At 41.7% G+C, this 23,537-nt stretch overlaps 1 protein-coding gene across 13 annotated transcripts in view; it reads left to right on the top strand.

Annotated features, from left to right (window-relative positions):
* Ppp1r12b (protein phosphatase 1 regulatory subunit 12B) overlaps positions 1-23,537 on the top strand; it is a 213,777-nt gene that overhangs the window by 124,529 nt on the left and 65,711 nt on the right. For 12 of the 13 annotated variants that reach the window (XR_013043272.1, XR_013043274.1, XR_013043273.1 and 9 more), the window contains 4 exons: positions 4,416-4,619; positions 7,292-7,481; positions 7,562-7,674; positions 8,996-9,037. Coding sequence is in view for 7 of the 13 variants with exons in the window: in XM_006982456.3 (XP_006982518.1) it covers positions 4,416-4,619; positions 7,292-7,481; positions 7,562-7,674; positions 8,996-9,037 (549 nt within the window). In the remaining 6 variants the exon portion in view is untranslated. Of the gene's footprint in view, positions 1-4,415; positions 4,620-7,291; positions 7,482-7,561; positions 7,675-8,995; positions 9,038-23,537 lie in introns of those variants that run through there. The other variant, XR_013043275.1, reaches the window with a different exon arrangement.

Below are 23,537 nucleotides of genomic sequence, written 5' to 3'. Positions count from 1 at the left end.
ATGGCATCATTTTATTTTTTAAGGCTGTATTATATGCCACAATTTGTTTATCATCCACCTTTTAGTAGACACATACCACTGTGCAAACGGCTGTCCACGTGTCTCCAGACCCTGCTTTCACTCCTTTGAAGTATATGCATAGAAATATTGCTGGCTTGTATGAGAATCCTTTCTTTTTTTTTTTTAAGACAGGGTTTCTCTGCTCAGTCCTTGCTGTTCTGAAACTCACTTTGTTGTAACATGAATTCTAAAATGGTCTTTTAATAAAAAAACCGGTACCAGATATTGGGATAAATGCTGAAAGATCAGAGATACAAAGGAACAAGCCACATCTCACCTCACCAATTTCATGAATCCTCTGACTGAAATCCTCTTAGTCCTCACCCGAAAGTCTCCAGCCAAAAAAGCCTCTAGCTGAAAGGGATGCTTCTGCCGAAAAGCCTTTAGTTCCTGTCTCCTCACGGCATTATATACCTTTCTCCACCCTGCCATCACTTCACGGATTAAAGGTGTGTGTGCTTCCCAGTACTAGGATTAAAGGTGTGAGCCACCACTGCCTGGCTCTGTTTTCTCTCCCAGACTGAGTCAATATCATGTAGTCCAGGGTGGCTTTGAACTCACAGAGATCCAGACAGATCTCTGCCTCCCAAGTGCTAGAATTAAAGATGTGCGCCACCACTGCCTGGCCTCTATGTTTAGTCTAGTGGCTTGTTCTGTTCTCTGATCATCAGGCAAATTTTATTAGGGTACACAATATATCACCACATTTCCCCTTTTATTAGAAGATAATAAAAGGTTATAAATAATCTAAGAAAAACTATATACAATAAAAACAATAAGTATATACAATACATGCAATCAAGAATTACATTAACAATGTCCAGTCCATTAACATTTGAAAAATTCAGAGAAAATACTCCATTATTTATCCTATTTTGATGAGTCCAAAATGTACCTAATTCACATTCTATCCTAACTTGTACTACCAACACTAAACTGTCTTTTGATATCTTTCAAACTTATACACTTTATACCTCTTTAGTGAGTTTCTTTTCTGAATTTGTTAACAAGGAAAACTATAACTATCTAATCTTCAACTCCCTCAGAGAACCAAGAAGGAAATAATATTTACTGAGAAAGCAGGAAGTGCAAACAAGTGACTTCCAAAATATGTGAGAAATGACAAAGACAGCTGGCTGCCTGGACAGTCACCTGAGGTTCCTCTGCAACGTTGGGGCATCCATCTTCGGCCTACAGGCCTAGCATATCTGACAGATTCATCTGTGAAGCAGGATTTTCTAAAGGACCTTCCTACCTTGCCTTGGCAAGGTTCAGCAGTCCTTTCTTTTGTGTCCTGCTAATCTATTTGGACAGCATACTGTCAGCAGTTGAGGCAAGGGCACTTTCTTGCCTAGTGGTTAACTTTTGCCACAAAGAAAGTAAACTCTATATGGAGTTTCTTTGATGCCTATCATCTTCTCTGAAATAGAATGGTGCTGCCAGGAACAGACATATCTCATAGTCATAAAAAACAATCTTTGTTGTTAAAACATCTTGGATGCCATATTCTGTAGATCTCTGAAGTGTTTGAAGATGACTTGTCTATCTAAAATATATCTGTTTGACCTTGAAAACATAACTGACTACAAGTTTGATTGTAATGACTAACTACTAACTTGCATTTCTTTATATCCTAATTAGTTGGTAATAATAACTTTCAAGGACTAGCAACTTACATTACATTGTTAAATGAGGCTAGCCTGGAACTCACAGAGATCCGCCTGCCTCTGCCTCCCAAATGCTGGGATTAAAGTTGTGCGCCACTGCCACCACCACCGCCGCCGCCACCGCCGCCTGGCGCTAATCCTGTTTTTAATACCGAGGAGTTGCTGTACTAGTCTCATAATAGCCGCCTTGCTTCCCACTCCTGTCAGCATCCACAAGCATCCTCATTTCTCCAGCTCTCTCTCAATATTTCTTTTATAGTTTTGGGATTTTTAATTCACTCTAGTGAATGTGAAGTAGATGACTGACTAAATTTTTTTACATTTTAATTTCTTTACTGTAGAATGGCACACATGTGGAAGTCAGGGGATAACTTGTGGAAGTCAGTTCTCTCCTTCTACCACGTGGGTCCCACATGTCAAACTCAGATCTTCAGGCTTGGTGGCATGTGCCTTTACCGGACCATTTCAATAGCCCACTGATTACATTTCTATTATCATCTTTTCCGTCTGTATACAGTAGATAAATAATCAGAATATATATGCATATAAATGTGTAATTGAGTATATCAATGAGTGAGAAATAATGGTGGGGGAATATAGACTACTCTTAAGTGGTTTTAAATTTATTTATGAAGTAACAGAAAAAGGTAGTTGGAGAATGACACATAGTTAAAAGAGGAAGAGCCAAAGACATATTAAGTATCTTATAATAAAACCATGCCTATAATCCCAGCACTTGGAAGGTAGAGATAGTAGAAGCAGGAATTCAAGGCTAGCCTCAACTGTATAGTGACTTAGAAGTCAGCCTAGGCTAAACAGAGGCTAAATAAAGACTGTTTCTTAAAAAAAAAAAAAAAAAAAAAAAAAAATCTTGTATCAAAAGACTCAGTAGAGAGCCAAGGTCCACATCAGAACTAGGAAGGATCTTCAGCCTCCTCAAAATGTGTACATGACTTCTGAAAATATTTTGTTAGATTCCCAAAGGGACCTTGGGTCCCCTAAAGAAAAATTATCCATAAAGTAATTGTCCAGGTCCTTCATGTGGGGAGTGATCCAGCCTCTGCCTGCTTCCTTCTGTTTCCCTGGCCTCCTTCTCCCACTCCCTTCACCTTTGCTGAACTGCTGACAGACACCTGCATCATCTCCAGCCTCTCTGGAGTCTCTGGACAGGCTCCCTTCAGCTATAGTGCCTTTTACCCCTCACAGCCTTCCAGAGCAGCACCGTTTGAAGTCAGGGCACAACTTCATTGCCTTCTGGTTTGAGGCAGGGTCCCTTGTGCACCACTGAGCACACCAGGCAAACTAGTTCATCAAGCTTGTGGGCAATCTCCAGGCGCCCCTTCCCTTCTCTCCATAGGTGTGTTTTTACATGGGCTTAGGGATCCAGACTCTGGTCCTCTCACTCATTTATCCCCTGGGCTGTCTTTCCATGTCCTGGTGTTTTTATCTTAATATGTGCACTATATCTTATGATGATCATCTATTTTCTATGTAATTTCTGCTAGATTAAGTTTCTTGAAAAGGGTGCTGGATTGCTAGTTCAGCAGTTAAGAGCACTTCCTGCTCTTGCAGAGGACCTGGGTTCAGTTCCTAGTGTCTACACAACTTACAACTACCTGTAATCCAGTTCCAGGGGATCCAACGCCCTCTTCTGGGCTTTGCAGGCTTTTGTATGCACATGGTACACATCAACTCAAGCAGGCTTACACACATACTTATAACTTAAAATTCAATGATCGAAGAAAGTTTCTTGAAAGGAATCACTTCACTTGCCTCTGTAATTTAATTGCTTAAAGACATTAGTAATTTAAAAGAATGAATAAATTGTGAATAGTTAAAATTTTTTGAGGCTGGAGAGAGTCCTGCAGTGAAGGTGCTTTCTGACCCCACGTTGTCAGGTCACCAGCAACTGCCTATAACTCCAGCTTCAGGGGACCTGGCACCATCTTCTGACCACCACACAAGGTATACTTGTGTACCCACACAAGGACATGTCTATACACATAATTTTATAAAGTAAGAAGGAAGTTATGGAGTTAGTACTCAGTGGCTGCCTTTTGGCTCCGGGACGTGCCTCCTCTGAGAATGTAACCTCTTCTCAGTGCTGTCCTGCTCCAAGTCTCTATCATTTGCTTTGCTTCTGTCCTGCTGCTCCAATGATCTCGGGGAGGGGGGGGGGAACATTAGCTGTCAGACATCTCTGTGTGATTCCCAGAGTTACGCAGGAAGTGATGGTAGAGGGAGAGCCAATACAGTGTTTCAGGAAGTTTTATTGTTTTAGCCTAACTATGAATTTTTACCTTTTTGAACCAAGTTTTTAAAATTTGGTTTTTCCAGTATTTACTGTTCAGGGAATAAGATGGTAACCATTTCATCTTGGAAGAGGGTAAAGCAGAGTCAAATAATTGAGCACAATTTGCTATGGGCCAAATACATCTGTAACAGCGGATATCACTGTTGACCTATTTTTGGAAGATCACATTGAGAAAGCTAAAGTACTAGTTCAGAGTTTATGTAGATTTAGGTCTGAGTTCTCTGCACACTGTGGTGCTTATTTTAAGCGTGTGTTTCTAGAAATGGCCTTCTGTTGCCTCTTGGGAGCGGCAATTGGTTGTTTGGGGGCAGTTTCCCTGCTCGAGAATGCTGTGTGTTAGTGTGAAACTGTCTTTACCATTTGATATTCCCCAGGGTGTTACCCTAACAGACCTTCAAGAAGCAGAAAAGACTTTCAGCAGGTCGAGGGCAGAGAGGCAAGCCCAGGAGCAGCCTGGTGAGAAGCTTGAAGACCCTGGGGGGCTTGAAGGGAGTGCCAAGAAGCAGGAGCCATCGGCTGCACCGACAAAGGACACTGGAGAGGGCCAGCAACCTTGGGGCCGGGGTCTGGAGGAAGAGGTGAGCTCTTTTTGCTCGCATGCTCTACACCACAAGTAACAGAATTGGTGGCCCTTCATCAGTGGTGGTTTAAGTACTGGTCTGCCTTGCTTCAGTGAACCGTTCCTAAGACATTCTGTGTGTATAGCTATCTTCAGTGTAGACCTATGTGGCTGAAAAAAATCCAAAAGATTTCGGTTCTTTTTCTTTTTCTTTTTTTTTTTCTTTTTCTTTTTCTTTTCTTTTTTTTTTTTTTTTTGGTTTTTTTGAGACAGAGTTTTTCTGTGTAGCTTTGGTGCCTTCCTGGAATTCACTTTGTAGACCAGGCTGGCCTTGAACTCACAGAAATCCGCCTGGCTCTGCCTCTGAGTGATGGGATTAAAGGTGTGCACCACCACCTTCAGGATTTCAGTTCTTTAAGTGATCACTTTTCTCCTCTGAGAGTTAACGAATGCTTTTGAGGGAATGTCTTACTGTTCTATAAAGAGAGAATATAGTATAAGGTGCAAATAAGGCCTGTTTTGATGGCAGATACTGTTTTAAGCATTTCATATATATTAACTGATTTATACTCAGGATACTCCTCTAACATGGATTTTATTATTCCTATTTTATAGATGAGGAAGTTGAGTCTCACAGGCTGAGTAATTTACCTTACACTGTACACATGGAGGAGTAGGCCAGTGAGGATTTGAACACAGGCAATCTGACTTTCCAGCTTGTTCAACACTGGTGTGTTGTTTTCCACACCCCTTCGAAGCAGTCCTAGGAGTCACTGTCTGTGTGGGCATGTGTCTCTGGTTGAAGTGGTATTCACAGAGAGGGCCAAGGGCATACTTAGGGCAAGCATACTCCCAATTTCAGTTGTATCTGTTGTCCCTATAATTATCATTACCATTCCTTCTCTCAAAAGTGTCCCAATGTAGCCTGATAAGTATTATGGATATTTATCATCGTGCATTTTGGTATTATTGTGCATTTTGTTTGTTTTAGTAAGTTATTATTTACTAGCTAGATGGTGGTGCACACCTTTAATTCCAGCACTCAGGAGGCAGAGGCAGGTGGATCTCTGTGAGTTCGAGGCCAGCCTGGTCTATGGAGTGAGTTCCAGGACAGCTAGGACTACACAGAGAAACCCTGTCTCAAAAAACCAAACCAAAAAAAAAAAAAAAAGTTATTACTGAGTACTGGTTTCCAGATAGTGTTCAGGTCCCTAACACATTATCTAAATGCTCAGCATCCTGCCTGAGGATGGTTTACCCCTGTTTTACATATGAGGATGCTGAGGCTCAAAGAAGTTAACTTATTCAAGGTCACACAGCTGCTACCTGCAGAAGTAGGCTTTAAGCCAAGTTCTCTCTAACCCCAAAACTTGCCAACCTCATTGGTTCTGTCTTTATGGCTTATCAATTAAACGTATGTGACCTCTACATTGTGAACTTAATTTATAGTAAGAATTTATATCTTGAAGAATCTGCAGTTAATTAAGTTAAGGCTCATTGTTCTGTGTTTTAACTCTCAGAAAAAAATTGGAAGGGTAAAATAGAAATTTTAAAAAGCCTCAGGGAAGTGGGAAAGTAGTTTGGTGGTACAGCCTTGCCTAGCGTGTGCCAGGCCCGGGGCTTTGATGCCCAGAACATGAAATGGGCTCTCTGTGGGTCGTGGTCGTGTTGGTGGAGTGTTCAGACAGTGCTGGAATGGTCACGTTTGCTCTGTCCTCAGGGCATTGCCACGCTCTTGCTTCTTCACACCTGAGCTTTTTATTTCCTGTGTACCCTGTCACTGAGCACCTCATCTCAAAATCAGCATTGCTTTTCCCATTTTCAAGGTCAAAAGAACTTTTATTAACACTGAGGTATTTAGTGCCCTGTAGCTGAAAGTTTCTCTGATCTGCCCGGCACCCACAATCCTGTGGCCCGCTTATAAAATATACTCAGAAGCGTATGTTAATTATAACTGTATGGCCATTAGCTCAGGCTAATTACTGACTAGCTCTTACATTTAAATTAACCCATTATTCTTATTTATGTTTTTTTTAAATTAATTTTACTATGTTAAAGTTAAAACCTTCCTTTGTAATTAAACAGAAAGGGGAAATGCTGTGGGATAATGCTTTTATACACTGGTTTAATAAAACGCTGATTGACCAGTAGCCAGGCAGGAAATATAGGCAGGATAAGCAGACAAGGAGGATTCTGGGAGAGGAAGGCTGAGTGGAGGAGACGCCAGCCTGCTGCCCAAGGAGCAACATGCCAGCAGACCAGTAAGCCACAGAACATGTGGCAAAACAGATTCATAGAAATGGGTTAATTTAACATATAAGAGCTAGCTAGGAAAAGGCTTGAACCATGACCATGTAGTTATAATTAATAAAAGCCTCTGTGTGTTTACTTGGATCTGAGCGGCTTAGGACTGGGTGGGACACAGAAAAACTTCAGTTACAGTGCTCTTTGGTCATTTTTGGAACAGTTTGTCTTAACTGCTGTGATCATAATGGTATCCTCAGAGGAGGACTCCAGAAACTATTAGTTCCTGACTGCTTACTAACTCTAATTCAGCTGATAGATGCTGATTGAACATCAACTGTTACTAAGTCTCCTTCATACTGAAAAGGTCTATTCTGAAGAAGCCTACTCTCTCTATCCTTTGATTGAACTTGACCACTAATATCTCATCCTGTGGATTATTTCCAGCCTATCTATCATCGCCTAAGGTGTGCAACTGAACCAGACAAACCCACAACACCGGTGTCTCCTTCTGCATCAAGACCCTTACTCTACACTAGTTCTCATCTACTCCGGACAAGTAGAGCTTCAGACCGTGATTCTGAGAATTCAGAGACCACCTCAGACACCACAGCTACAAAGGAAATGGACAAGAATGGTATGTATAGTTTCAGAAGCCATTGCTCAGTGTTCATGGCCCAGGTTTTAAGATCCACATTCTGTGTTATCTTTGGATAGAGAAAGAAGGAGCTGATGTGGATGATCAGTCCTCTAACAGGCTGTCTATCCGAGAGAGGAGGCGACCTAAGGACAGGCGAAGAGGCACAGGCATTAACTTCTGGACAAATGACGTAAGTACATTGGTCTGAACAGGGCACACCCTATCACCTGTGGCTGCCAGCCTCCTTGTTGAGGTCAAAAGAAAGAGCCCGTGTAGTGCCATGACTCTCAGAGAGATGGCAAAGAACTTTTACTAAGAAAAACAGAAGACTCCATGAGTGTGGGACTCATTTGAAATGTTTCTGCTAAGTACCTAGAGCAGTACTGGGCACAAAGTAGACACTGTAACTGATAAAGACTTTTGAAAGCTGGAGTTTTGCAGCTAGCATGTAAGCAAGTGGATAAATTTGGCAAATTTTAGCTGTCCTCTCTAGTAGTCCCTGAAAATCATGTAGTTGGCAATATCTTAATACTACCTTTAAGCTAAGATTGAACTATTTTAGGGTGATAAGAATTTTGAAGGGAGGGGCTGGAGAGATGGCTCAGTGGTTAAGAGCACTCATTCCTTCAGAAGAATTGGGTACAGTTCTCAGCACCCACATGGTGACTAACTGCCATCTGTAACCCCGGTTCCAGGGATCCAACAGGCACACACATGTGCATATACTTGCATACAGGCAAAACATTCATGCATGTAAAGTGAATAAATATGTTCTTCTTTTTTTTTTTTTTTGAAAAGTTTTAAAAAAATTTTTAAAGGACTTAAAATCTGTAAATTGACACAGGTTTAATCGGACTCAGTTTTACCTTTCTGGAGGAAAAGGATCAAATAGAGAACAGGTCACCAGTGCTTACTAAGCACAAACACACACAGTACTTCAATGCACTCCCTTCATAGCTGCTTCTAACCTTCTCATTCAAGCCTGCTACTGGCATTTTTTAAACCAAGTAACCAATATCCTAAACCAGAGGCCCCTGGTTCATAATGACCCATTGAAAATTAGATAAAGCTATTCAGCAAGACAAGAAATGTAAGAGTAGTGGTTACTCATTACAAATTATCTTTTAGCAAAGATGCATTGCCCTGTCTTAGGACTAAATTGATAGTGTTTTGTTTTTGCCAGTGCTGGGACTTGAACTCGAGGCCTTGCACATACTAGACTAACAAACACTTTACCAATAAGCTGCATCCCCAGACCATAGGCTGATGACTTTTTGACAGAGTGAAATGAAGTCTTGCTTTTTGAAAAATACATTTTTACCAACAGTGATGTTCCTAAGTCCCCTGCCTGTGACAGCTGTTCAAACTGGCAGTAGTAGCGTTATTTGACTTTCAGTTTTCATTACCCATGTTTGAAATGCCAAGAAGTGTGATTGATAGGAACTGACCTTGTTGTTTTCAGAGAGGTCTGTGGCTATGATCCTTTTGTTTTTCTCCTCTTTCCATTTCAGGAGGATGAAACAGAGGTCTCTGAAGAGGTCAAAGAAACATGGGTAAGTGACAAACTGGTGACAGTCCCTTTAGGACTCAGCCTTGCTTCTTGCATAGGAGATGAGCAGATCTGTGCACATGTGGGTGGGGGGTGACGATGAGCATTCTTCTGAGCAGTGTGGCAGGTGCTTGTTGGGGCTTCCTTTTCCTGTGCTGTAGCACTGGTTGCGCTCCTGAACAACTTTCCACTGTCTGCTGTGCTAGCCGCCAGTCGTCAACACCATCGCAGGCTCCAGGTTCCCCCGTTACACCAGTCCCTGCTGGTTCTCTTCGAACAGAGGACATAAACGTGGAGAACATAAACTTGGAGGCCTTTAAAAGTTAGTTATGTTTGTCTTTGAAGTGAGGGTGACTTGACCTTTTGAAGCCTGACATCCAGCTCCTCTTTGCACTGAAAGCCCTACGCCCGGCATTCCTCCTCTGAGCTAAACACTGGGGTAGTATTTGCAGGAAAGAGGGAATTTGGTGTTTACCAAATTAATACAAACCTGTGTGCTATACTTTTCAAAGTATATAAAATGATAGCCTTTTAGTACCGTATGGTTTATTATTGTACATTTATTCTCAGAATATACTTAATGTTCAACAACTAGCTCCTTTTTATCAGTGGAGACACAGGTAGCAAACTATCACTGCTCTATCTAAATAGTTAAAATCCCAGGCAGTAACTGGATGGTGGTCTTAGGAGTCTGGTAGGAGGATCACAAGTTTTTTGATTTTGAGGTTTGTGTGTGTGTGTGTGTGTGTGTGTGTGTGTGTGTGTGTGTGTGTGTGTGTTCCTGCTCATGTGTTGAGAGATCGAGGTGGGTACACTTGCATATGTGTGCACATGGTATAGAGACCAGAGGTCAACATCAGGTGATTTCTTCAACTATTCTCACCTTGATATTTGAGAAGGATCTCTCACTGAACCTGAAGCTCGAACTGGGCTAGCCTGACTGGTGAGCCGAGTCTGTGGATCCTCCTGCCTTCCACCTCCCAAGTGCAGACATTACAGGCATGCAGCACTGTCTGGCCTTTTTATAGAGGTGCTAAGAATCTGCATTCAGGTCCACTTTACCATCTAAGCCATCTCCAGCTCCTATATGACAAACTTAAGGCCAGACTGGGCTATGCAGTGAGACCTTGTCTTAAATGTGGAGTGGTAATTAATGATTGATGTTGAGGCTGTATAACAAAGATGAATTGTGTTGTTTAGAAATAACACATAAAAATCTCTTGGAGCAGGATTGTGTGTGTGTGTGTGTGTGTGTGTGTGTGTGTGTGTGTGTGTGTGTGTGTGATTGTGTATGTATGCTAGCAACTTTCTAGTTCCTTTAAGGCAGTGGTTCTCAACTTGCCTAATGCTGTGACCCTTTAATACAGTAGTGCTGACCACCAACCACAAAATTATTTTCGTTGCTACTTCATAACTGCAATTTTGCTACTGTTATGAATTGTAAATATCTGTGTTTTTCAGTGGTCTTAGGTGACCCCTGTGAAAGGATCATTCAACCCCCAAAAGGATCATGACCCACAGGTTCAGAACCGCTGCTTTAAGGGGTTTGAAAAGGATTTTGGAGACAGAAAGTTCCTTTGGGGAACTATGCTTAAACAGAGACTCTGAATAACAGATTACAAAGTGCTGGAAAGGACCATAGTTCCTATAGGGTTAGTACAGACCATTTAGATTCCAAGGATTGCAAGGAAAGTTTTGTTGCCATAGAATGTCAGTAAAAATCTCTCTGTACTAAACTAATTCCACTAGAAAATCCTAGCCTAGGGTACGAAGTAAGAAGAATTAAGATAGGCTTGATACAGTGCTTCTTAGGGAATTTCATTTTAAGACTGTTGGATTAAAACCATGGAAAATACTTTCTGGTTTTGTGTAGAAAATCATGGATTGTTAAGGTTTGACACAGAGGTCACTTGTCAGACTAAAGAATATTCCATTTATCCAATTATTTGTGGCATCTACTAGTGTTTTCCATATGTCAGGCATCCATGTTAATCTAAGCAAACAATAAGCAGCCTAATCCCTCTAGATGGGTAGCTTTGCATGTATGTAGGTGAGCTAGGGTTGATCCAGTCACTTGCAGGAGGTGCCATTCCCCAACACTCCTCAGCGTTCTGCAAAGGAAAGGCTGCTGATGAATCAGCCTTCATGAGGCCGGCCGCCTTTTTAAAGTAGTCTTATGTTTGCTTGTTCCTTTACTGGTTGGTTGTTTTCCTTCCTGGCGCGCTCTCTGCTGGTGCTCGTAGGCATCACCCCTATGCGCCCACAGGAAAACAAATCTGATGATGACCCAGCATCAATTGCTGCAATCCTACCTGAAGACAGTCAGCAGTGCCTAATGACTCTTAGGACCGTTCTCTCTCTTTCCTGAACCATACTGTCCGTCCGTCCGTCTGTCCGTCCATTCAGCAGTCAAGTTGACTCGGCTCTGTAGGAACCAAAGTGCCAGTCAAAAGAGGGACAGTCTGTTGAAGTGGCACTGGAGCCAGTCAGTGTGGATACCGTGAGAAGCCAGGGCAGTTCTTCCCTCTCTTGTTATTGGTTCATTGAAATGATATCTGCTGTTGAGGTTGTACCAGCTGCTCTCTCTTCCTTGAGTCGTGATATCTCTTGTTTTTAAAGTTGACTTCCCCAAGACTCTGACATCTACTTTTCAACTGAAATATAATTTATAATTAGTAAAATACATAAATTTAAAATGTCCCATTTGGGGAATCTTGACACGTATCTGCCGGTGTAACTACCACCCAGCAAGATATGGAACTTTTCCATCCCTCATAAAGTTCTCTTTTGACCCAAAAGGCAATCGCTTTCCTGATTTGTCACCATAATTCTGTATGGACTCATCCAGCGATATTTAACTTTAAGAAGCAAATTTCAGTGGTTATTATCTCTACCATATGCCTCCACTTGGGATTCGACTAAAATGATTCCCAGTATGAGTCTTTCCTTTCTTTTTAAGTGCTTTAAAAGATTCCTTAGTGTCTCACCCAATAACAACTGTATGGCTCAGAAGGCCTTCTGTGTAACCTAAGCTCTGCTGACATCACTAAAATCCATTTCCTCTTTGGATACTTATGAAAATGTAACTAAGATGGATTTACAGATGAGGTTCATGGCCAAGGATAGCACTGATGTTTTCTCGTGTACAGAATAGATGATGGAGAGATGAGTCACATGTTGTTGTTCTTGGGACCCTAGGGAACACAATGAAAAGTCTGGGGACCTTACTTAAGCTCAGCAGAGTAAATGGTTATTGTCAAAACCCACTCCACTGATAAATCCACCAGCTAGTGAAACTAACAAAGATTATGTAATTTGAAATATTAGTACCTCCTTAACAGATATGTTTAAAGCAAATCTGTTTCATTATCTACAGTAGGTATTTAACAGGTAATCTCTGGGAATCGTTAGGTATCTTTTGTATTATTACTAAGTGAAAAAAACGAATTTAAATGTTAATATAAATGTCTTTATATTCAGGAGAGTGCTCAGTGAATAGTAGTCCTACTTCATTCATGGGGAATATTTTCCAAATTGGGGTGGGGGGGGGGCTGCCTAAAATTGCAGGTAGAACTGCGCTTTACCTGTACTATGCTTCCTCTCATGGCCCTAGGATGAATTTCAACCCACACGTCAGTCACAGTAAACAATAATATAATAGAATGTCTATAACTGTATACTGACTGGAATGACCGGCACCACTACTCTTATATTTTCAGGATGTTACTTAGTAAAATCAGGGTGACTTGAACACAAGCACTGCAATCTCGATGTCTTAGCGGTTGATCTGATTACTTAGAAGGCTCCTAAACGACTAATGCGGGATATGGCAGGTTCTGGACAAGGAGATGATTCATGTTTCAGGCAGGACAGAGCAGGATGGTGTGAGATCTTATCACACTACTCAAAATAACACACATTTTTTAACGTATGAACTGGCTATTCTGGAATTTCCATTTAATCTTTTCAAGCAGTCTGACTGAGTAGCTAAACCCGTGGAAGGCAAAACGTCAGGAAAGGTTTGGGTGGCCGCTGTGGCAACGCCAGTCTAGAGTGTCTGCTGTGGACCGAGCAACCACAGGCGCACTTTGAACCCTTGCGTCTGTTCCAGCCTACGTCTTTGGCCTGTCTTTTGCATGACATGAAGTTGGCTTGTTTTTTCCCATCTTCTGGGTCAGTCAGTTCCCAGCACAATCCTGTTGTGTAACTGACTCCATCACTAGAGGGCGCAAGTAATCAGCAGAGAAGATGTTGGTGAGCAAGCAAAATGATGCCCTAAAAAGAAGCAGAACCGCAGACAAACTGCTTTTGCTTTTAAAGACTTGTTAAAAAAGCCAGTTCAGTATAGTAAAGACATTTGCCTTATAACTCTATGTATCATGAGTTACAAGATGATGTACAGATAACTTGGTTCAAGAACTTAATCCCACAATTAAGAAAACTAAGACCCAAAGAAGCAGATTATTTGGAGACGTGATATCTCTGGCCTGCATCAGAGAACCTTTTTTATGTGTCAGTAGTGACCAGGCCTGAGAGTATGGCTTACATCCTTTGCCATACTCTGTCCATCCATTTGGATTTTTTACCCAGCAGGTTACATGTTTGAGTTGACTTGCTAGTAGCTTCTGACCTTCTTGAGGGAAGGAACATCTTACAGAACTTATAAGCTACTCAGAGAATATCAAGCTCCAGTGGATAAGAGCATCACCGTTCTTCTGCTGTCCTTGGCATAGATGGGTAGCAATTTCTATCAGCAAGTAAGAGTTAAAATCCTTTTGTTAGGAAAGGCCACCCCCACCTGTAATTCACTGAAGCTTTTCTAAGGGAATCAGAAGATACTCAATCCAAACAAATTTATTGAAACTGTACCCTCTAAGTAAGCTTTGGAGCTGTCTTAATCCTGAATGGAACTAATAGATTGAATTAATTAACTACCCCTTAAAATGTATTGTTAATGCTGCTGGCCTGCTAGTGGAGAGATCTGTTGGTAAGGTGCTCTAAAAGAGGAATTTAATGTAGTCATTTTCCAACTAAATAAATGAGAGAGTACAACTTAAATTTGCTGGCAAGGCTTAGTTCAAATGTTAACAGGAAATCGATGCCCAAAAAATGTGTGTAATGTCAACCACTAAATGCACTGAGTATGTTGTGCTGTTTCCATCTTGTAGAACCTTCCTGTTCTTGCACTCTTAAGTAAGTCCTCTTATGGACCATTTGTGGTCAGGCATATTTCTAGAGACTGAGGATACAGCAATAAACAAAAAGTCCTGTGCTTGTAGAATTTACTTTCCAACAAGAGAGACTGGCAATAAATAAATACTTAAAGTAAATAGATGATAAGTGCTATGGAAAACACAGAGCAGAGTAAAGGGAACAGTGGTGTCATGTGGACCGGAACTTCACATTATAAATAGGGCAATCAGATTAGGCTGCCTTGACAGAACGTGATTTGAGCTTAGACTAAAGGGTGTGAGACGGGGAGCTGTACTGGACAGAGGAGGGTAGGGTGAGAGCAGAAGGAACACTCCCGGGGACCCTAGGCAGGTGAGTCCTGCGTGTTTGAGGACAGGCTGAAAAACAAATGTAGCTAGAGCAGAATGGACAGAGCAGCAGACAGAGTGGACTGTGTCGTTATGACAGCCTCAGTGTTGCTTTGCAGATGTGGGGATCTGTTAGAGGTGTTTTTTCCACACCAGAGTGATGCGCTTACTTATATTTTATGGATTCTGCTGCCATATTGGAGAATCTACTCTGTGGGGACACCGATGGAAGCAAGAACGTCGGTTAGGAGGCTGCTCCGTAAGACAGGAAACAGTGAATGAAGGTGGTTTAGGACCACAGTGATGGCAAAAAGGTTCTGAAGCGTTGTATTCAGGATGTATTTTGAAATTGGAACAGCCTGGATTTGCTGTTGGTTTGAATATAGCGTGAAGAAAGAGAAGTGGAAACTGACCCCAAAGCCTTTAGCTGAGTCATCTCTAAGGGTGAGTTTTATAGCGGAGATAGAAAATGCTATAGCAAGGACAGATGGGGTAGAAGAAAGGCAGGCATCTGTTTGGGGTTTAGAAGCACTGGGCATACTAAGTTCAGCTGATGTATTTTTACATGGAAATGTCAAGAGAGCAGTTGAATGTGTATCTAGAGTTCAAGTCAGAGGTCCAGGCTGGATTTATAAACTTGGATGTCAGTAAACACACTGATCATCTCTAAAACCATGGGATGGGATGCAGTTACCAAGAGAATAACTGCAGAGAAAGGACCAAAGACAAAACTGTGGAGCATTCTGAAATTCAAAGCAGGAAGACTGAGAACTGTCCGGGAGACTAGCCTTGGCGCTTGAAGAATATAAGAGAATCCCCCTTTTCCATATTAAAAACAAAAGAACAGCCAGGCAGTGGTTGTGCAAGCCTTTAATCCCAGCACTTGGGAGGCAGAGGCAGGCAGATCTCTGTGAGTTCAAGGCCAGCCTGGTCTACAAAGTGAGATCCAGAACAGACTCCAAAACTACACAGAGAAATCCTGTCTCGAAGAAAAAAAAAAAAAACAGAGCAATAAGTTTAAAAAAAAAGAAAGTGTTTTTTACTTGTATAGTGATAGTACCCATACAGTCTGCTTGTCCTTTTTATCAAAGAGGTGTAAGAGAGCTGAATACCCCAGAGCCTCTCCTGATACCCTTTGAAATAAAAACCACCGCCTCTCTGCATTGAGCCTGTTCTTAAACAATCACAGGGGGCTTTGCTGATTAACCAGGAAAATTGTTGAGTCGACTCACCTCTGGGTCTCCTTTGCTTTGTCTTATTTTTCTCAGCTTTATTCTATTTTTTATTAACTAGCTCTTCCATTTCACTTATGAAGCTTTTAATTTTTTGAGAAACATTTATTACTAGTTGCTACTGAATTCTAAACTGATTTAGTTTGTGGTGGCTCAAATGACCATCACAGAACTGAACAGCCTCAAATTCATTGAGTTAGCCATCTCATTTTGAAGATAACAGGGCCAGTGCAATGGCTCGGTGGACAAAAGCACCTGCCACGAGACTCCGATGACCCAAGTTCAGTGCCAGAATCCACAGTGCAAGAAGAGAGCAGACTCGCCAAAGTTGTCCTCCGGCCCCGTAAGCGCACTGTAGCACAGTGGTCCACACTTAACTGTAGCACAGTGGTCCACACTTGCCTCTGTCACACACACTTAACTGTAGCACAGTGGCCCACACTTCCCTCTGTCACACACACTTAACTGTAGCACAGTGGTCCACACTTCCCTCTGTCACACACACTTAACTGTAGCACAGTGGTCCACACTTCCCTCTGTCACACACACACTTAACTGTAACACAGTGGTCCACACTTTCCTCTATCACACACACACTTAACTGTAGCACAGTGGTCCACACTTTCCTCTGTCACACACACTTAACTGTAGCACAGTGGTCCACACTTTCCTCTGTCACACACACTTAACTGTAGCACAGTGGCCCACACTTTCCTCTGTCACACACACTTAACTGTAGCACAGTGGCCCACACTTTCCTCTGTCACACACACTTAACTGTAGCACAGTGGTCCACACTTTCCTCTGTCACACACACTTAACTGTAGCACAGTGGTCCACACTTTCCTCTGTCACACACACTTAACTGTAGTACAGTGGTCCACACTTTCCTCTGTCACGCACACACTTAACTGTAGCACAGTGGTCCACACTTTCCTCTGTCACACACACTTAACTGTAGCACAGTGGTCCACACTTTCCTCTGTCACACACACTTAACTGTAGCACAGTGGTCCACACTTTCCTCTGTCACACACACTTAACTGTAGCACAGTGGTCCACACTTTCCTCTGTCACACACACTTAACTGTAGTACAGTGGTCCACACTTTCCTCTGTCACACACACTTAACTGTAGCACAGTGGCCCACACTTTCCTCTGTCACACACACTTAACTGTAGCACAGACAGGCCACACTTGCCTCTGTCACACACACTTAACTGTAGCACAGACAGGCCACACACTTTTCTCTGTCACACACTCATGTGCTGCATGGTTAAAAACTGCAGAGGCTCAGAGATGATCGGCAAGGATGGTGGCATTCCGTTCCCTGCCCACACTACCACACTGCTTTTGGTTGTATCTTTATGTTATCTTTCGTGTGCCTCAGACTGCTATGACAGGCAGGATAGCATAAAAGCCAAGTACAGACCCAGGAACAGCGTTCTCTGGGTGTAAATTCTATCTGAACTGTTTTAGATAAGATACTTCCCGTTGCTTCGGATTCCTCATTTATAGACTGGAGATAGTTATAGTACCTGATGTTTGACTTTGGTAATAAAAGTGAAGCTAGTACATGTAAGCTGTTGGAGATTCCTAAGTTCCCGGATCAGAACATGGCTTTTGGATCTTGCCTCTGCCTTTAGAATCGTGTGATTGTAAGGTGATCTACTAATTTTCCCTTCAAGAAAAACTTGTTTGGAGAGTTGAGAGATAGCTCAGGCTCCCCTGTAACTCTAACAAAAGTACTTTTGTTGCTGTTAGTTTAAGTCCTCACCGCAGAGCCCAGGCTGGCCCCTCCACCCTCCTTCCTGAGTACTGGGATTACAGACCTGCCACCACACCTGGCTTTCTGAGACATTTTGAGGGTGTTTTTAGGAAGTGCTGAGGTAGAGAGGGGAAAAAAGAATGTGTCTAAAGAACAGGACTAAATGTTTTAAATTTCACTCAGAATCCCGTGAGCTTGCAAGCCAATCAAATCCCTACATGTTTCTTTGTGGGTCAAGCTGACTTGGATTGTTATATCCAGACTGCTCCTCTGTCTTTGCTTTTCTCCTGTGGGTTTTCCAGCAGTTCTGTCTCTACAAGTCTTTCCTGGTTTTCTCCTCACTCCTCTCTGGATGGATTTGTACTATTTCTCTAACCTTTCGCAACTGCCCTGGCTGTCTGCTAGATCTTTTCTCTCCAGCAGTATTTTTTAATCTTGTTACTTAATCTCATGAAGCACCTTTGTCTGTCCATTCTCTACCACTGGGAAGTGTTTTGGCCTTTCTCCTTTTAGGTAAAATCCTAGGTCTGTTTTGCTTTTTCCTCTCTGTTGGGGCCTGATTGCCTAATATGGTAAGGTATTTCCCAGACAAGACTGCACCGTTGAGCTGGAACAACAGCTTGCCTGAGTTTAAAGACATGGTAGGTAAGCTATCAGATAGACCTAGTTATTTATGTAGTAAAGTAATATTTTTATAGGACGCCATATAGCAACCACAATCTTTTTTTTTTCTTGGTAGGCTTTCCTCTTGCTTTTAACCGAGTTAAAAGGATAATAAAATACAGATTTTCTTCACTCAACTTCTTTATCTTTTGACAGATAAGGGAAAGAATAAATACATAAAAGTACTCAGAATGAGAGAGCTTTGAGATGTCTGAGAAATTTGATAACATGATAGTGTTCATAGGGTTTTTTTGAAATAGGGATAGATTTAATAAGCGCTGACTGTTATGAGCAGTTCTCTGGGAGCCAGCCCCAGGGAGTTGGCAGGCATTCTGTTTGTACAATAGCAAGCCGTCCTGGGGCTGTGCAGTTCGCGACAATGGCAGTTGAGAGCAGAGAGGAGAGACGTTGCCCTCTATCCCGTGTGCACTGGAGAATCTTCCCTGGTGGCCAGCACCAGCCTGACCTGAAGGCTCTTTGCTCTCACTGTACATCTCCACTTGTTGGTAACCGTAGTCCTAAAATACCGCAGATGCTATGGGTTTCTATATATGGACTGTGTCTTGCTCCAGCCCAGGCTGCATAAAGCGTCTCAAGAACAAATTCCTTTTGGCATCTTCCTTTTATGAGCTCCATTAATTTTAGGCCATGCTGTTGCCAAGGGAATCTCAGTAATCAAAACTCACATGTACTCCTTGGGAACCCTGGAAGTTTGGACCCAGTGTCATGTTAGTTACATCAGTGAATTCACTTTAATCAGAAATCTTTTTAAAGATTGAATAAACTGGCCTTCAAGGTAATGTTTGGGCTTCTTTTAAATGTCTTTTCTGAAAATGTGGAAGATTTACCCAACTGTTAGGAAAAGTTAATTAACCTCCTGACCTTCCCTTTTTCTACCTTTCTTCTTTTTGCCTCCAGTTGCCTGCAAGGCATTAGTTCGTGTTAGAACCTGTTACCTTACATGTTTTTGTTGGGGAACATTGAGGAGCTTGAAGCTCAGAGTGGAGTTTTCTTCTGGTTATAGAAAAGGTAATACAATTAGTTAGAGTGTTCTAGAGGCAGCTGTGCAAATGTGATGTTTCAGGGGACAGGGTGATGGGGTAGTGTGTGTGCCTCTGGGGGGAGGCAGAGGGACTGTCCTGTGATGACATAGGAAACGGACGTCCCTAGAAGTCTTGAGGAGTCCGAAAGTGAAGTCATTTTATGTACAAATTCAGTTGGTAGGGGCAATTCTAAACATTCAGGCGTCCCACAGATTAGAGAGAAGCCATACTTAGATGTCCTCACCACTGACGGCAGTGTCACTTGGATCATGGAGGCACTTACAGGAAGTTCTACATCCTCATTGGATGTCTTCCTTCACAGTAATTATCTGATGTAGCCAAACCTCTGGCTACCTCATTATGCCTTATAGTATTATTGATCAAATAATTATATACGTGTACATTATTATACTCTGTGTGTGTGTCATAGTTTTAAAATTTATGTGGTAGAGATGTAGCTCAGAAAAGAGGGGCATGAGGCTGGTTAAATTCCTACCACCAAAATGCTGTGTGTGCAAACTGGTACATATTTCATTATAAATTATTCTACTCTATTTGTGTATTTTAATGATTTTAGCTAAATTTTATGGCTTCATTTCAGAACAGTAAAGGTGAAGGTATTAAAATATTTCTCATTAAAAGGGAATTTCTTCTGCCATAAAGAATAAAAATTGTGGCCATATTATTTAGATGACATTGGTAACATGCTGATGAACTGGGCTGGGGAAATAGCACCTGCCACCAAACCTTATACCAGCTGAATGTGATGCCTTGAACCCACATGGTAGGAGGAGAGACTTGACTATCTTACAAGTTGTCCTCTGACCTCCATACATGAAATTGTTTGTGGGCTTCCAAACATGTATATGCACACAATCAATCAAGTAAGGAAATTGGAAAACACAACTTTGATGAAATTCCTGTTTGTGTTTTCCCAACATGTTTCTATTTTTCCAGTACATAACTAAAACCAACTTAGTGATATTCTTGAAAGAAGCATCATTTTCTACTTGAAAATTCCTGAGACCCCATCATTACCATGATGACAGTTTCAGAAGGTTGCCTTCAAAGCACTTGGGTTCAAGTCTTTTATCAAAGTAGCAGTCATCTGATGGCTTTGATCATAAGAGAGCCTCCAGAAATAATTGTTCCCCTTTGAGCTGGAGTCTAAGGATCACCTTGGTTACAAAAGTATTCATTTCTTCTGTTGATAGCATGGCTAGAGAGCCTTAACCATGGCTTAGGCTTAGCTAATACTAGAGTTCTGGCCCCGTGATTGAGGTTGAAAGCTTAGTGTGGGATTTGAAACCCCTTCTCAGCAAATGGAGTGTTTATAGATTTACCCCAGCAGGAATGTTAAGCTTGTGGCACTAACAGATGTTACTTGTTGAGGTGCTATTTTATTTTAGATAGGACCTAAAAGATTGGGTAGTTAAATGTAAAGATGAATGGTTAGACGTTGTTAGCTTTAATTTTTCTCCTACCTTCTTGTCAATCAAGCATATTTAAGAATTAGATAACAGCCATTTAGTAGCATGAATCTCTTCATAGGCAAACCATAGTTTCATATCCAAACATGATCCTTTATACTGCATAAATATTTATATACAAGTGCCCTAACAGAATGTGGGCTTTTAAAAATGCTGGATTTTTGTATGCTTTAGAATTTTAAAAATGTTTTGTTATAATTCAACTCTTATACCTTATATAATGCCCATGATTTTGGCTACAGAGCCAAAGGGAGGTGCATTTTAAATATACTTCAGCTAAACCAAAGCACTGTGACCCATTACCTATAGTCGGGTCACTTGGAGACTGCTATTGTTTTACACCACCTACTAAAGTACTTAGTGTAGTGAGGAACTCACAGCTCTTACTGTGCTGCTGAAAAATGTTTAAGGTAACAGAAATACTTTAAGAGAAAAGTAACATGTTTGAGTATTATGTCACCAAATAAAAGTTTATGCTCTAAGGTGGCATTTTACCTAGGGATTCTGGGACTTTGGAAAAATAAGTACCAAGTGAGTGAGTCACAGGACTGTCTGCTGTGACGAGATGGTCCATTTCTCGTTTGTTCAAGAGTCAGGTATGACTATGTGCTAGCTATTCTGAAGAGTCAACACTGCCTTTCTGAGGTCTATCAGTCAGTAAACTTCTTATAAAGAGTCTACTGTTATCTACTTTGGGGGACACTGAGCATGTGATAACTGCTCACATCTTCTGTAACAATGGGAAAGTAGCTAGAGGAAACCTCCAAGTCAGTGGGAGTGCCTGTGTCCCAACCAAACTTTATTTATAAAAGCAAGCTGGTAGATTGGGTTTGCCACAGTTTGATGGCCTCTGCCATTAAATGACTGGTACAGATAGTGTTTGCTGATGTCAGTATAACTCCTAGTGTGGGTTTCTGTCATCTGGGCACCTGTCTGAAGAATTCTTTTGATTCTTGACTTTCAGCAGTTTGCAAAGAAAGGGAAGTCATGCATTGGCTGGGATATGTATTTTCTTTACTTGGAAAAACATTAGAGAGACACTTCTGAATAAGAGAATGAAGAGGAAAGGGAGTTGTTTTCATTTTTTGTTAAATATAATTTCTCATGGTCAGAGCTGACACTAAATTGGTACATTTCTTGCCCAGTGTGCATGAATCCCTGGGTTCAATCCCCACACCAAATAAACCTTGTGTAGAGATGCTCACTTATAATCTCAGCACTCGGAAAATGTAGGCAGGAGGATCAGAAGTTCAAGGCCATCTTCAGATACATAATGAGGTGGAGGCTAGCCTGGGCTACATGAGACCCTGTAATAATAGTTATTATAACATAGTTTATTTATTTTGCCTCTGTTCATTGCCTTTTGTGTTTCCTCCTGTGTCTGTCTGCTTTTCTCGTGTAGTCCTATTCATTTTTAACCTCCCAAGGTCAGTCTCTGAGGTTGTTAGGAAAGATTACAGTCTAGGGATGGATATGTAATCACTTGACATTTAAGAGAGTCTGTTTATATAGGCTATAACTGTGACTGACTTTGCCTTTTAGACACAGGAATTCTTGGAAGGGTGCTTTGTAGAAAACTGTTAATTGCTGTCATTCACTTTAATTGCTAGTTATGGTTTGACTCTTTAGTCAGGAGTGGATTGTGGATATACACACACACACACACACACACACACACACACACACACACACACACACACACACATTTGCCTTGTCAACTTTTAGTCTCCTGAAATTATGTAGGAGAAACTTGCGGGTTATAAAGGAGACATCAAACATCTTTGAAGCTTTGACCTTGATTGCTTGAGATGATAGTTAATAGAAGTGAATATTTGGAAAGAGAACCTGGAATCATTGTTGTTCTAACACCATTAAGAATTATGAAGCATGGGCTGGAGAGATGGCTCAGGGGTTAAGAGCACTGACTGCTCCTCCAGAGATCCTGAGTTCAATTCCTAGCATCCACATGGTGGCTCACAACCATCTGTAATGAGATCTGGTACCCTCTTCTGTATACATAATAAATAAATAAATCTTATAAAAAAAAAGAATTATGAAGCAGGAGCAAGCAAAAGGAGCCACTTCCCCCAGGGAAGCCTATCACAGTGACTATGGGGTGCAAGGAGACCACTGGGCACACCACCCTTTAAGGGGTAGGCAGAGGAGAGTTACATGAAAGAGGAAAAGTCAGAGAAGGGAAGAGGCGGGGGGGGGGGGGGGGGGGAGGGGGGGAGTGTTCTATCAAGCAGGAGAGAAGAAACTTCAAGGACTGTGTTGACAGAAACGTAATTTGAGATAACTCAAGTGATCCTGGCCTGGCTTCAGTCTAGGAAGCTCGAACTTTATCAACAGAACTCTACTTCCTTTTTTTGTATATATTACAAAGAAAGACCTTTTATGTCTTAATGCTGTGTCTGATTGACCTCGCTTATGTCAAGTGTACTTCTCAGAGCCAATTTCTGCAGCCAGAGATTAGATGAGATTGAGTGGAAAAGGCAATAAAATGTGGTGGTTAAACTTGAACTTGCATTGAAGATATAGCTCATTGAAGATGGTTAAGTCTATACCTAGCATGTGCCAGGCCCCCAGGACTGAAGGAAAATAAACAAACAGAACCCTGGACAGAACCTTATCTGGCAAGCAGTTAGCATTGGTCACTTTAGTGGTAGTAATGAGGGTGGTAGTGACGAAGCCGGAAAGCGTGGTGAGGAAACAGCGACAGCAAGCCCAGCTGGTACATGAGGATGCTGGATCAAGAGATGGAAGGA

This window comes from Peromyscus maniculatus, chromosome 11, assembly GCF_049852395.1.
Source record: "Peromyscus maniculatus bairdii isolate BWxNUB_F1_BW_parent chromosome 11, HU_Pman_BW_mat_3.1, whole genome shotgun sequence".
Taxonomy (NCBI): domain Eukaryota; kingdom Metazoa; phylum Chordata; class Mammalia; order Rodentia; family Cricetidae; genus Peromyscus; species Peromyscus maniculatus.
This window is presented reverse-complemented; position numbering and strand designations above follow the sequence as displayed.